General features: G+C 47.9%; 1 protein-coding gene across 2 annotated transcripts in view; it reads left to right on the top strand.

The window, feature by feature from the left end:
- Mitofilin (inner membrane mitochondrial protein mitofilin) overlaps positions 1-13,991 on the top strand; it is a 47,967-nt gene extending 33,976 nt beyond the window's left edge. For both annotated transcript variants that reach the window (XM_077688202.1, XM_077688201.1), the window contains exons 12-14: positions 447-551; positions 3,933-4,511; positions 11,981-13,991. In XM_077688202.1, the coding sequence (XP_077544328.1) occupies positions 447-551; positions 3,933-4,511; positions 11,981-12,247 (951 nt within the window). In that variant the 3' untranslated portion in view covers positions 12,248-13,991. The remainder of the gene's footprint in view (positions 1-446; positions 552-3,932; positions 4,512-11,980) is intronic.
- Positions 13,992-14,395: the final 404 nt, after the last annotated feature.

Here is a 14,395-nt window from a genome sequence, read left to right as displayed (position 1 = left end):
GGTGGAAAGAAACGAGGGAGCAGCTAAGTCAAAGCCGTGCAGTAACCACATCTGCTGTGGGCAGGGACAAAATTGCTCTCTTTAGACACACAGCTCTCAGATTTTTGGGGCATACATAGTTATGAAGTGGCCCTTTTTTCTTTTTTTTTTAACAGGGGGCCGAAAATGTATTTGCGTTAATGTGATCAAGTGAATAGGTTAATAGAGAGCGAAGTGTCACATGTTAAGTGGTTGCTTAGATGATCCTTCTGGTCGACATGGTTGTACTGTGGCCTCAGTGATCTTGTGCCATCAAAGCATATTAGCGACACCTTATGATGAGCCTTCTGGTTAGCATTTACGGCTCGCTAGGAACACTCGGCCCATGCCGAACTGGGGATGGGTTTCACGTAAGTGGGAAGAAGGGGGCGTGACCGGTCCCTGAGCTTGGCCTCGCAATGGTGCAGGTGACCGAGCACGAGCGAGCCCAGGTGTTCCAGAGACAGCAGGAGCGCATCAACCGAGACCTGGAGAGGCAGCGGGCTGAGCTGGACGCCATGCTGGAAGTGAAGGTGCGTCTGCTGCCAGCAGCGTCCTCTGGCCAGGGCAGGAAGCAGTCAGAGCTTTGGCAAGACGGGCTGCGTTTAACACGTCACGCGGTGGCTGTGAGAACAGCATGCGACACCAAACTGAGATCACACCAGCCACCCGTTACTTACCACGTAGAAGGCTGTCGGGGTCGTGTGCATCCAGGTACTTTCATTCTCTGTGCAGCACTGTAGGACCAATGCATATGCATGATTATAGCAGAGGTATTTCTTTGCTACCACAGAGCCAAACAGATTACCGTGCGCACGTGACTGGTAACCAAATGCAGAAAGAGGTCTTTATTAAGCAAAATTCATAATAAGAAGGCTGACAATACCAAGTGACATCACCTGCACAGCTGAAAAGTAGCCTATAAAGGCTATTAAGAAGGACTGGGGGCTTGCAAAAGAAACAAAAGGTGGTGTGATTTCTAGGGGCATGCGAATACTCGTATGTTTGAATACGAATCGAGTAGTACTGCCATGAATAATTCGATTCGCCAATCAATTATCAGCTGTTCGATTTTTTGAATCGTCGAGTAGATTTTCCGAATGGCCTAGGTCCTGCAACAGTGTAAGATGACGGAGCACGCTGATGCACTGCTGCTACACTGTTTCCTGATTTGTTGTGTACTCGGCAAGCTTCAGCACGCTTTCAACGAGCTCGCCTTGTAAAGACAGTAAATTTTATAACGCAGCACAGAGTGATTTGCAAATGCTTAGATAAAATCTTTGCTTCATGCTAGCGACTCTGTCTGCCTTTTTGAATTCTGTGACCGGATGTTTACGTTGTGAAGCTTCCGATAAAGCAATTGCCGCCGCTTTTGTTGTGTTTTTGACAACAGTGCCTCTTTTAATTTAAAAACAGAAGAGATTCTGGCTTTTTCTTTGTTTGCAGTTGTATGCTTTTGGCATGTTTTTGTTGTTTACATTCTAGATAACAGGGGAGGATAGTTTTACTATCCCTTTGTTGAAGTGATGACCGGTCAGTGCACATTAGTCAGCGGTCAGTAAGCCATCCCTCCAGCGCATATCTTTGATGTTCGCCACAGGCTTGTGGAGGAGTGTCTCATTGTGTTCCCTGATGGGGATACTGTAGCAAGCTGCCCTTCCATGGAGTAGCGCAGGCTCGTGCACAACTGCGGTGAAGGCCTTGTTTTCGCAACGTATCGTTCATGCTAACCACGTGCTTCCCAAGAAGTTCCTTGTTGTGGTCCGTGTTTTCACCTCATACTATTCATGCCTGCAAAGTGCTCGCTTCGGAGGCACTATCTATACGTTGCCTATCTATAATACAGCAACTCTAGTGCAAGTCGTTTTTCAAATGCATATCGTGCCTGCTCCAGATTCCTGAAGTATCGCCTCATAGCAGTTTAGCGACTGGACAGTGCTGCAAATGAGAATTTAAAAATTTGTTCTTTGAGTCGTAAAAAGAACATCATGACTCCCAAACGTGCCAAGTAGCTTTTTTTTTTGCACAAAAACTTGTGGAAAATATAGGCATGTAGAAAAAATATTATGTATTCAGATCAGGTCAGATCAGATGAAACTTTATTGTTGCCACGGGTGGGACCGTTTTCAGGTCGACTTCAGTGTCCTTACGGCGACGGCAGGATTCATGTAGATCTCTGCGGCGTCTTCGGCCACCTGGGCTAGTGAGACCTGGGTCATAGGGTCTGTGCTGAGCAGCGCGGCCTCCCACTGCTCCTCGTTTGTAATTTGTAATAAAATGGGGTGTTTTTTAAGATTTTGAAGGGGTTTTTCTTCACAGGACCAAATCACATGTGGTAGGTCTGCGTATTGATGGCAAATCACGGACAACGATGAGGCACTTTCAAAGCACATGGGGACCATGAAGCATGAACGATACGTTGTGGAAGGAAAATTCGCACTGGTCAGTCACTACAGTCGCCGTGCATGAACCTGCGCTATCCACTGTAGCCGAAGAAAACAAAAAACGGGCAGTAAACTGCCACCAACTGCATTAAAAATAGCCGGAACAGCTATTCAGAATAGCCGGAACAATGGAAGCGCCGGCGGCGGCGGCACTGCGGCATGAAGAAAAGATCTTATCGACGCAATTGCAAATTGCTCCGTGCAGCGGAATAAAATTTATGGCCTCTGCAAGGAACGCTCGTAGAAAGCGCGATTAGGACAAAGCTGGCTGAGCAGACAGACGGTGTAGCAGCAGTGCGTTAGCGTGCACTGGCATTTCTCGATTTCGCCGAGCTGGGCACATTCGGAAAATCCACTCGACTATTCGAAAAATCGAATAGTGGGTATTCGATTCGCGAATCGAATTATTCGTGGGGGTACTATTCGATTCGAATATTCGAGTATTTGCACACCCCTAATTTCAAGTGTTCATGTGTTGATGTAGTTGAAAGTAAGCAGTAATCCTGTGTGGTATGGCTACGCTATACAGAGAGAGAAGAGTAAACACGTTTAATTGTGAGCTCATTGGTTCACGATAGTGAGAGCACCGGCCCTGTGGGGAGCGTCAGCATGTGCTGGGCCGAGGCTGCTCGTAAGGGGGATGGGGATTTTTGGCATTCCCAGGCGGTACAGGGTGCCGGGCTGAGGGAAGAAGTTGCAGGTGCTGTAGTATTGGGTAGGGCAGGTATGGATGTGCCTAACCAGCTGTGGCATTGAGTGGACAAACCGTTCACTTACCACATGCAAACGTTGTTTAGCAATTCTGCATGAGTTGAAGGCGTTTCTTCAGCTGAAAGATCAGTTTTTAGTTTTCAAAAGAGTCAATGTCAATTTGTTGGACGCAGCAGGTGGGACTGACAGACATTCTGGGACGTGAAAGGTTTTCATGGCTTTCGTGCAATGCCTCTTTCTTCAGAGGAGGAAATTCTTGCAGGATGGTTTTGCAGGGCCGAGACGAGTGTCATTGAATTCCAGGCACACTGCTTTTGATGCCATCGTTCTGAGTGCTCGGAAAGCTTACGATTAGGCATGGTGAACGGTGCAGGGGTTGGGTGGGCTTAGGTGAGCAGGGAAGAAGACAGAAGTCAAGGCCAGTGGCAAGACCTGATTGGCCCACTTTTGGCACTGGTTGTTGGCCCCTTCCAGCACGGGACACCGGGCAAACTTTTCTGCCCTGCCTAGATCGATGCTGTGTGTTATGCAGGTGTCACCAGGGGTTGTTTGCTGACTTTTTGAAGCATGTTCGCTCCATGCATCCTGGCCTTTCAACCTGGTGAAATAAAACAACGTCTGTTCCTCCAGATGCATTCAAAGCCCAATCTGTGGCACGCGCCTTGGCCCAAGGCATCTGGTTGTCAGGGGTGCATGAGAGCAGACTGCTGCTCTAAGTGGCCGGCTGAGGAGGGCTGACCGAACCTGTCTCCCGTGCAGCTGGTGAAGCAGCAGGAGGCCTTTGAGCAGGAGCTGCAGCAGCAGCTGCGGCGCCAGGTGGCAGCGCACACGGAGCACCTCCGGGAGGCCCTGGAGGAGCAGCGGGCGGACCTGGACCGGGCCTTTGGCCTGGAGCTGGAGCAGAAGCTGGTGGAGGAGCGGGCGCAGCACAACACTGCCCTGGCCTCCTCCGTGGCCAAGCTGCAGGGCATGGAGGACTACCTGCAGGCGCGCGACGAGCTGGACCGGCTGTCGCAGCAGGCCAAGGGCCTCTGGCTGGCCTGCCAGGGCCTCCAGCACACGCTGGTGCACGGCAGCGGCGGGCCCCAGTCGCTGGCGGCCGACCTGCAGCTGGTGGAGCGGGCGGCCTCCATGAGCCCCTACGTGCCCCTGGTGCTGGCCTCCATTCCGCCCGAGGCCCTGGCACGGGGCGTCTACCCCGAGGTGGCACTCAAGGAGCGCTTTGCCCAGGTGGAGCGCACCTGCCGCCGGGTGGCGCTGGTCGATGACCAGGGCAGCTCGTCGCTGCTCAGGTACCTGGCCTCCTACCTGCAGTCCGTCTTCATCGTCTACCCCAAGGTGGGCCACTTTGGCATGCCGCTTTTCTCTCCACCCGGACCTTGTTCACTCGCAGCGTCAGAAACAGTAATAAAGGGCAGTGGTGTTTTGAGAGCCTTAAACGGCACGTGTGCATCCCACGGAAGTACATGTCTTGCTCACGGCTGCTGTTGGTGACATCAATATGGGGCACCTGTTTTCATTTGTAGCCTGCCTATGATGAATGCATCGGTAATCAGAAATCAGTGTGCATTATTGCTGCTGACCCTTTCATCACTTCAAGGTTCAGTCATGATGTTGGGCGAGTGGAAAGAATCTTTGCACTTTTTCTCTGCAGTCCAAAATGGCAACTGCTTTTGTTGGGAAGGTGTGGAGGTATGCAGACAGACAGGGATTTTTGCTTTTGAAGCAGACAATGATTTTGTTCAAATGATTGGGAATCAAAGCTAATGTTTAGCAGTTTCCAAATTTCTCAAGCAAGCTTCAGTGACCAGTTCTTAGAAAAATAAAATGCTTGTTTAGAAAGGGTTTGCAGAATTTTTGTGTGGCATAACACAAACACAACTGACCTGCTGCTTTCACTTGTATTGATGGTGTTATATTAGAGTTACTTACATGTCTTGGGGTGACATCAACCACAAGTGCTTTAGTGTGTTAGCATTATTATGTAGTGTATAACTGCATATTTTGTTGTATACTTAAAGGAGCCATGAAGACAAAATGCAAGTTTGTGTTATTCGAAAGATTTCGTGTTTTATAGTGCCCCCAGCGCTTGTCCGAATGTAAACGATGCTTTATTCACTGAGAAATTAATCAATTTAGGTAAAAATTTTGATTTTCCCGCTCAATTGTGTGTTTTCGTGGGGCCAAATGACATCACAGGAACCGACCGCTCTGCAGCCTAGGGTCCCTTGATTCACGCATCCGCCGTACAGGGTGGAGACACGTATGCGCTGGCGCCGCCATTTTGTTCCACTCGCTGGCTAACGAAACAAGTCATTGTATCAAAACGTACCGTGCTAAAATTATCGCCGCAACGGGGTTACCTGGCGAAGTTTCAATCATCATATCTGTTTCGCGTTGCTGGGTCTCGTGGGAAACGAGAACGACGTGTTGTGCACGTTGACCCAACTGCAGCGGCACGGGACCGTTCAAAGGGTGTCTCCACCCTGTACGTTGGTGCTGGCACTGGGGTACTCGCGCGTTTGTTTACGTTACTGTACCTACATGGCGCCACCATACCATGGCGTGTCATTTTCTGCCTTTTTTTCGTTCTGGGAGAAAATGGTTTCGTGAAACATAGTGCTCGCTCGACAAATATGTTCACGTAAGACACCGTCGCGTCAATCGATCGGCCAGTGTCGTCTGAGACAACCCCAAAGCCCCGCAGTTCTGTGCAGCTAAACAAGCATAGTGCGCGCAGTACCAACAACAGCAGTACGAAGCGGTACTTCTATGTTTACATGTGCTTTCGTAACTTACACTTACCACCACTCTTACGGCTTTAAAAAGAATGTGCCCTGAATTTAAGCGCAAATAGCTCGTTCGGCAAGCTTGTAAGCTCTGCCTAATTTGCGTTTACTTCCGCCGGCCTCTGCCAATCGCAGAACTGGCTCGAATGACATCATAGGTTCTGTTGCGGGAAATGAGCTAGTGGGTCGCATGGCCATTCCCTTTTTTCCTAATTATGTAGCTTATTTGAGCGAAGTTTACGTTAAAAGTGGTGTCAGTATGATTCTGACGAGGCAATCTTTTGAATGAACCAAACTTGTGTTTTCTCTTCATGGCTCCTTTAAAGGGACCCTGCAACACTTGCCATCGACTACTAGTAATGTATTTTGGGATAAAGTCTATTGTCCCAGAAATCTCCTCCATTCACAGTTAATGAAACTACGCGCGATGAGAAATCGCGTATAATCGTCCCCTCTCAACTCGACCGCAGACAACGCGACGAAAGCTGCGCGCTCTCTCCCAGAGAGGGGGGCGGCTCGCGGCGTTCTCTTCGGCGGCCTTCGATATATCACATGCCGGGTAGTTTTCTCCTTTTCTCCGCAACGCGGAGGGGCCTATTTCCGGTCTGGTGCCACAAAAAAGCAGGCATGGGTGCCTGCTCGCAAGTGCGCGCTCGGGCTGGTAGGGCGTTTTTGAAGCAATAAACGTTTGTAGTCGAGTGGTCCCGTTGAAAGGGAAGTATTGAGCTCATCACTCAAACTCCGCGCGCACTCAAAACACAAAAGAAATGGCAAAACTGTGCCTACAGGTTCAGGCATAGAAGAGGTTCGTACACAGCGATGACGTCGACAGAAATGGGAGAATCTAGCCGCGAAGTTGACCAGTGACAGCCGATCGGACATCCGTGGCCTATGTGACGTCCCTTAGGCCATGCCAGGGGTTGCATAATGAGGACAACTGAAGAGAGAGCGGTAGGTTTTTCCGCGTCTTTCACATCGATTTGCGCGCTCACCGCTTCACATGCACGTGTAATATTTGGCTCAGGTATTCCTGGCAGTGTAATCTAAACGTCGCGCAGGTTTACTTGCACTGCTCAAAGAGTGTTGCAGGGTCCCTTTAAGGGGGGAGGTGGCGATTGGAGCAAACTTTTTGGTTTTTTGACGTAGAGTAATGAAATTTGGTAGGCACTTTGGAAAACACTCCAAATGGTGAAATTTAAAATTTCATGACGATACCTTCAGTAGTATTTGTGTCAGAGGAGTACATGCTGCCTGCTTGTGGAAAGCCTAGCAAGGTATTGACACACGGTAGGAAGTTCAAAATACTTTTCAATTGTAGTCAAACGAACACTGCAGGGCAAGACAGTCTTCAGATTTTTTTTGCACCCTTCATTTTTTTATAGAGAACATTATTTTCACCCGATCCTAGTAGTATACACCTGAATCTGCCATAAATATCACATAAAAAAATAACTAGCCCTAAAATGAAAATCTGAGAATGTCATACCCTGCTGAACGCTTCAATGATTGAAAGAAAACAAACAGGGTCAAAATCTGCCCAGTGGTTGCCATGCTATCTTTTCCACGAGCAATGACTTCTGAGAAAATGGCTCTTGAAGTTTTTGAAGACCATGATTTTCAAACTGCACCAGCAGCATAGTCCTTTCTGTCTTTACTTGGGGACAACCTCACAGACCTTTGCCCTTTGATTTGGTGCATCTGGGATGCTTTCCTGGCTCAATGAAGGTTTCCATGTGCAGGCAGGCCTTCAGATGGTAGAAGCACCAGTTTTACGCCTATTGTACCACAAAGTTTACTATGGGCTACTAGGGTACCTGTACTGTACTTGATGTATGCCTAATGCATAGCTGTCTCCAAAATGAAGAGTAAGGCATGGTTTCATTTACATTAACTCTTTCACGACGGTGCCATAGGCAATCGTAAGCCGGCGTCCGATGATTTTAAATCTCCCGCAAAATCTGAAACCCGCGCTCCACAGACAACTATCGCCATCTGGTGTGTTCATTGGCAACTTCTCTTTCAATTTTGGTTTCGTTTGTTTTTGTATCTCGTGTGGTGGCGGTGAGCAAGAGAAATTTGAACCGACAGTAGAGGGGAGGAGGAGGAAAAATGGCGTCGGGTTCGCGCTGCGCTCCGCACAGTGGCACAGTCGGACTGCTGTAGCAAGGACTTCGGCAGCTCCTGCTGTCGATTTTTCTGATTCCAGCAGCAGTGAGGGGTCAAGCAATGATGTGGGATCTTCAGATTTCAGTTAGGACGACGAAGCTCCGGTTCAGGTGCCTCGCACTTCAACAAGCGCTGGCAGGTAATTTCGTTGTGACTCCGCGCTGTATTTATAAACAAAATGTGTTTCTTATCTGACGACTGTGTATTTGATTTTGTGTTTAGGGTCTCGAGAACGTACGACCGGGATATTTTGCCAAATGCGCCGCGCTGTATCGCGCTATCACCTTCAAGATAACCTGGCGCTCGTGTCAGATTAGCGCTGCAGGGTTCAGGTGCGACGCTTGTCGAGAGCGCTCAATTTTTTTTTCTTGTTTTTTACCACCGAACTGATAAGGATTTTGTGCGAGGACACAAATGAGTATACCGTAATTACCCGATTCTAACGCGCACCCGATTTTCGTGACAAAAAACCGAAAAAACTTGCACCTCCGATTGTAACGCGCACGGAACTGTGTCAGCAATAAAAACGAATGCGAGAGAAACGGATTATTTATTTCCCGAAGTAATCTCACTCCTCGTCGCTCTCCGCTGACCACAACATCTCGACCTCGGTGCCGCCAAGCACATTCGCGATGCCACACTTCTGAACTAACATTCAACCATGGTCGATGGGATCGTGACCCACGCCTCACACGCCTATCCCGCGAGCTTCTCCAGAGGCGCATGCTTCAGCCGACCGCTCATTTTGAACGCGTGAGAGCCGCTGCTGCCATTGCTGTTATCAAGCGCGCAAGTGGAACGATTTGACGATTTGTGTGAACGCCGTTAGAAAAGCCTAGGCGCCTATGCTTCGTGCGTCCGAAAAATCGTTGCTAAAAGCTTTAGCGCCATCTTGACACGGCGATGGCGATGGGTGCGACGAAATTTCCGCTGTTTCGGTTTCGTATCCGATTCTAACGCGCATGCGATTTTTCAACCTATTTTTCCGGAAAAAAAGTGCGCGTTAGAGTCGGGTAACTACGGTACTTCGATGCACATTTTACAGAGGCTCACTCACCCTTGAGTGCCCTTGCGGCGAGGCACAGCCGTCAGTTGCGCTAGGTTGACGGGCCCTCAAAAATCCAAAACTTGGTGTACACTGTTAATTTATATATTGAATCATAGCCAAGCAATGTAGGAACAATTTTTATATCTTAAAATACCTGAAATAATTTTTAGTCTTGGTAAAAGTGCCGATTTGTGTTTTTCGTATACTTTTCTTGGGGGCTTTTTTCTGATTACTTGACGAATAAACTGTAAGTAATTGTACCTTTAACAAAACTGCTGCTTCGTGTTTGGAAGAGCAATCTATAAGCTACAATTTCATGCATAGAAAGGCTACGTGTGTCCAGTAGCTCAATAGAAAAAAAAACGTTTTGTGGAAGCACTTAAAATCGGCCGTTTTTCCGCCGTAACGAAAGAGTTAATGTGCCAACAGACTTTCAGCTGATTTCTGGGTTTCATAGCCTCGCTGAAGCTACAGCTTAGTACATGAGGCAGTTCAGTGTCAAAAGGTTGCATCAGGGCATCAAAAGCATAAGATGAGCTATTTAAAACGAGAATAAACTTCTTTTACACAATTACAACATTAATTATTACCGTATTTACTCGCATAATCCTCACACTTTTTTTGCGGAAAAGTCAATGCAAAGTTAGGGGTGCGAGAATTATGCGGGGAAAAAAAAATCTGGTGCACAGTGTTGCCAATTTGCCTTATGCCAATCTCGCTAAATGTAGCGGTCGTTTTTTGTATATGTAAGCTCAGTGTTGCCAACAGCCGCTATTTCTTTTTATTTTATTATTTACAATGTAAACAGTCTCCCGTCGATCAGCGATCATGAAATTGCCGCCTTTGCTATCTGGCACGCGCCCTATCTCGTCGTCGTATGTGCGTGCCCTACTCCAGTAACGCACGTTGAAGTCAGTGACGCCGAAGTGCCTGCCTGGGGCACGGTTGCCGTGTTCGATCAGTGTAGCTGGCGTTCTTCCCCATGGCGAAGCGGCACCAAGCACAAAACAAAGAGATCAAAAAGTTCTCAAAATGGCAGCGAGCTATCCACCACTGACGCGAGTGACTCACTGACTGCTGCCGCTCAACGACGGGACCACGACGGCGACACGACGACACGACAGCGGGCTGCACGAACACCGTCTAGCTGCGCGCACGCGAAACATGCGCGAAACCGGCTCAAGGACAGTGTCAGTAGCGTGTTAGGGCGTGTGTTAGGGAGTAGCCATGCAGGTTGTTAGGGCGCCTTGATGGCCTTGGATACACGGCGCTCTCCGGCGAACGGAGAGGCGGCGGGGGAGGGCGCGCGTTGGAGAGCGCGTGCACCATGCGGGTTTCGCGAGCAGGCAACTTTCGCCGCTGCAAAGTTGGGGGTGCGAGGATTATGCGAGGAACCAAAAAATCCAAGTTTTGGTGGCTCACATTAGGGGTGCGAGGATTACGCGAGTGCGAGGATTACGCGAGTAAATACGGTATTAGCATACCATGCTCTTCTTCTTTAGGTGAAACAATCATTGCAAAATAGAGAAACATAATTGCAAACATTGCAAAAATAGAAAACATAATGTGCCATTAAAAATATCGAAATATGAAATGCTACAACCTTACGACGCCTTCTCTAATTAATTTAACACTTAAAATGTAATTTTGTAATCCCTGACTTTGTTTTATGCTATCACTATCAAGTGCAATTTGTTTCGCTGTGTAGACCCGCATGGCCAAACTGAATGCCATTAGCAGCTACAGCTGAACCTCGTTATAAGAGACATGGATGTAAGAGACAAATGGGTATAAGAGACACTATTCACCCACGTGGTTGGCTGCCCTATCTTTCCCATTAAATTTACCTCTTTTATAACAGACATTGAATGTAGAAAGTTGGTTATAAGGGACAAGCCATCCTTGAACTTTAATCAATAATCTCGCTTGTAACAAGCATTTTAACTTCAGATGCAGTGCCACCAGTCACTAATTGCAGTTGCTTCCATTGTGGAAACACAGGTGGACGACAGATGCCTGCAGTCGCTATTTATTATAACACACGGTGGTTCAGTCAGCTATGAAATGACGATGAGAAGCCCTGCCAATGGAAATGCAACTTACAGAAGTGGATGAAGCTTACTGCCATCCATTGGATGGAGCGCGATCGCACATGCGGGCTCTCCCACTCGCGTAGCTCCCAATCAAGAAGCATCGCAGATGTTGAATCCTGCAAGCGTAATGAATAGCCTGAGCACACAGCGGAAGAAGCTGTGCGCTCTGGCTATTCATCAGGCTTGTGAACTCAACATCTATGATTCATCTTCCACAAACAGTGAAAGGAAAAAAAGCTTGTAGAATCGGTTGTAAAAAACAGTGTAAATACAGTCATGAAGCAAACAAAGATTCAGAACTGTTTCATAAATTCTGGGGCCAAACATACGTTAGAATGAATCTTTTGCAACATGCTGTTGCGTTCTTTTGAGCTTATTTTAGTCATACGGTGCCCACATTGAACTAGGGTCTGATTAGTAAGTGAAAACATGGTTCCCTGCTTATAAGAGACATCTCGTATAAGAGACAGAAACTGCTGCCTGGTACGTGTCTCTTATAAAGGGGTTCAACTGTAATGTCATTCACTTTGAATGACTTTAGATTTGCCGTTTGACGGGGGTACTCAATGGCTTCCCAGTGTGCATCTCGTTTGGCTTGGACCAAGAAGGGCCGCATGCTTCCGCCAAAACTAGCCTCCCTCCGAGGGCTAATTACGTGCGTGGCGATCCCCGCTGGGCGTGGCAAAACCAGAGGTGGCGGGTCCCTTTCAGGAGCTGCCTGAGGAGGAGCTGTCGGACGAGCAGCGGGTGAACCCGGCCCAGTGGGACACGTTTGACGTGCTGTCGCGCGTGCGCTACTGGCTCCAGCACGAGGACCTGGAGCAGGCGCTGCGCTACGCCAGCCAGCTGCGCGGACAGCCCCGCCTGGTCGCCCACGACTGGGTGCGCGAACTCCGGCTGCACCTCGAGGCCCGACAGGCAGCCGCCGCCCTCATGGCCTTTGCGGCCGCCACCATCGCCGAGGATGCCGACCAGTAGGGGGGCGCTCAGGAGGCAGAAGAAGTGCCCACTGCCACAGTAGTAATGGTGCACGACGCAAGAGAGGCCAGTAGGTGGAGCAGCCAAAGGCTTTCCTCTTCGAGGGCGCTCTAGCAGTTGGGACTTCCATCTGAGCACTGTCCTTGCTCCTTCCTTGCGGCAGGGCTCTGCAGTTTGTGAACTTGTCTCTGTGCAGCCAGGTGAAGCAGAAATTTGATTCATTGGGGCAAAACCAGCAGAAACTGTGATTTACATATAGCTTCAATAGCACGGAACTTCAAATTTGGGAGGCATAGGACAGCCAGCACGCAGAACATGGGACCTGTAACCTAGAAGCATAATGCTACTTACAAATTCAATACACCCTAAAAAGACAACAAACTCGTTGGTCTTGTCTCTTCTCTGTGTCGAACTGCCAGTAGGACATCTTTTTTGTGTGTGTGAATTTAGTTATCTATATAGCAATGAACCACCACAGAAAGGTTGTGGTAATAAAACAGCTGTGGTATTTAAATCGGCAAACTGTGCAGTCACTACATAAAACGGCTTGTAACCATTGTCCTATAATTGTGAATGTGTTTGGACAATTTTAGCATAGAGCTGGCATGCAACATTTGAGTCATTGCAGTGGCAAGCACATGTAGCTATTTAAATTTTGAATGGGAAGAGCTTGGAAATTACTGCGTGTCACCATAGAAGGGTTGTCTTCAATAGCCTGGATCTCTGCACTGCAACAGAAACCATTCAAAACCGAGTTGGCCAGCTGGCCAGTAGGCAGACTGTTCTTTTTTGTCATGGTTACAACGTTGCTTGCCTAGTTGCTACAGTTGCTGACAAGCACCTTTTCTGAAAATGTTCGCACACTTGCAAGAGTTAATATAGCACACTGCACGTCAGAGTACTGCGAAAAGCCTTTTTGCATTTGTGATGTTTTTATGTAGCATCTGCACATTGCCTGTAGAAGGTGTCAGTCTTCTTTCTTGCATGAGGACTGATATTGAGCCACTGTACAGTTGAAAGCTTTGAGCTTCTGAGTACATGCAGAGCGGTGTAGTGATAGGATGGCAAACTTTCGTAGTTCGTACATCTGGCGAATCTATCCCCTGGCAACGGTTGATTGTGCTGTTGCCTGTTGCAGTAGCTACTTCACATATCTGGAAACAATTCCAGAGACTACATGTGCAGATGAGGGGCTTTTTATCCAATGCGAAACCCAGCAAACGCATTCAAATGTTTGCTTTTTGCTGCCCGACTGGGTGATAAAAATTGTGTTATCCTCACGTCATCATATTTCCAGATGCCGTGATGTAACTAAAGCTGCAGGCAGCTGCGCTTAATGCGCTTTCAGGGAGTGCGCCCGCTAAACGCACAGACCGCTGGAGTGCACCAGCCTCAGGCATTGAGCGACATGTGCTCCGGCATTTACCGACATACATCTTTTGACTGTACCTTGGGGGAGGGAGGAAGGGGGGGAGACCATTTGTCTAGTTTCTTGGCTAAAGCAATCTCATTTTATATTGGTTGCTAGCTTCTGGAGGTGTATACAATTAGGGGCCTAAATTTTTTTTTCTTGTTAATAAATTTAGGTTTTGACAAGGTGAATATTGTGAAAAGCGTGTCTTCTCAATGACTTTGTAGATTTTTGTCACACTAGAGACAATTCATACCGTGCAAATATTTCTTTTGGAAAACATACACTGCCTATTGAAGTTTCCTTCACAATAAACAACTCTGGTCAACTGCTTTTATGTTTTCTCACTCATCAACCCAGTTAGTTTCCTTCTTTTCAAGTTCCTGTGCCTCAACTGATGGCGATGTAGTTACACCAAGACGCACTGCCGAACAGCCAATAGATTTCCACTAAGGCACATCAATCATGCCACATGTATAGAAAATGAGAGGTCTTTGCGCACAAAATGCGATACGGTATTAGCACAGGAAGGTGCATTCACACGGTAACAGAATTGCTGCTGATGATGAACGTAATATCATCGCATTCGGGTTTCTCAGCATTTCCTTTGGGTTCGTTGCGTGGACTGTGGTTGAGTTGAAGTGGACTCTGGCAGTTTGGATTTTGTACTCCAGGAGCGTGGATTTTGGACTTTGATTTGACTCACTTTGCATGGAGAAAGCTTTGCGTTTTAACCA

This window comes from Haemaphysalis longicornis, unplaced genomic scaffold, assembly GCF_048455015.1.
Source record: "Haemaphysalis longicornis isolate Haplotype H1 unplaced genomic scaffold, Haemaphysalis longicornis Haplotype H1 scaffold_1, whole genome shotgun sequence".
Classification (NCBI taxonomy): Eukaryota; Metazoa; Arthropoda; class Arachnida; order Ixodida; family Ixodidae; genus Haemaphysalis; species Haemaphysalis longicornis.
Note: the sequence above shows the minus strand (reverse complement) of the source record. Positions and strands in the feature narration are given on the sequence as shown.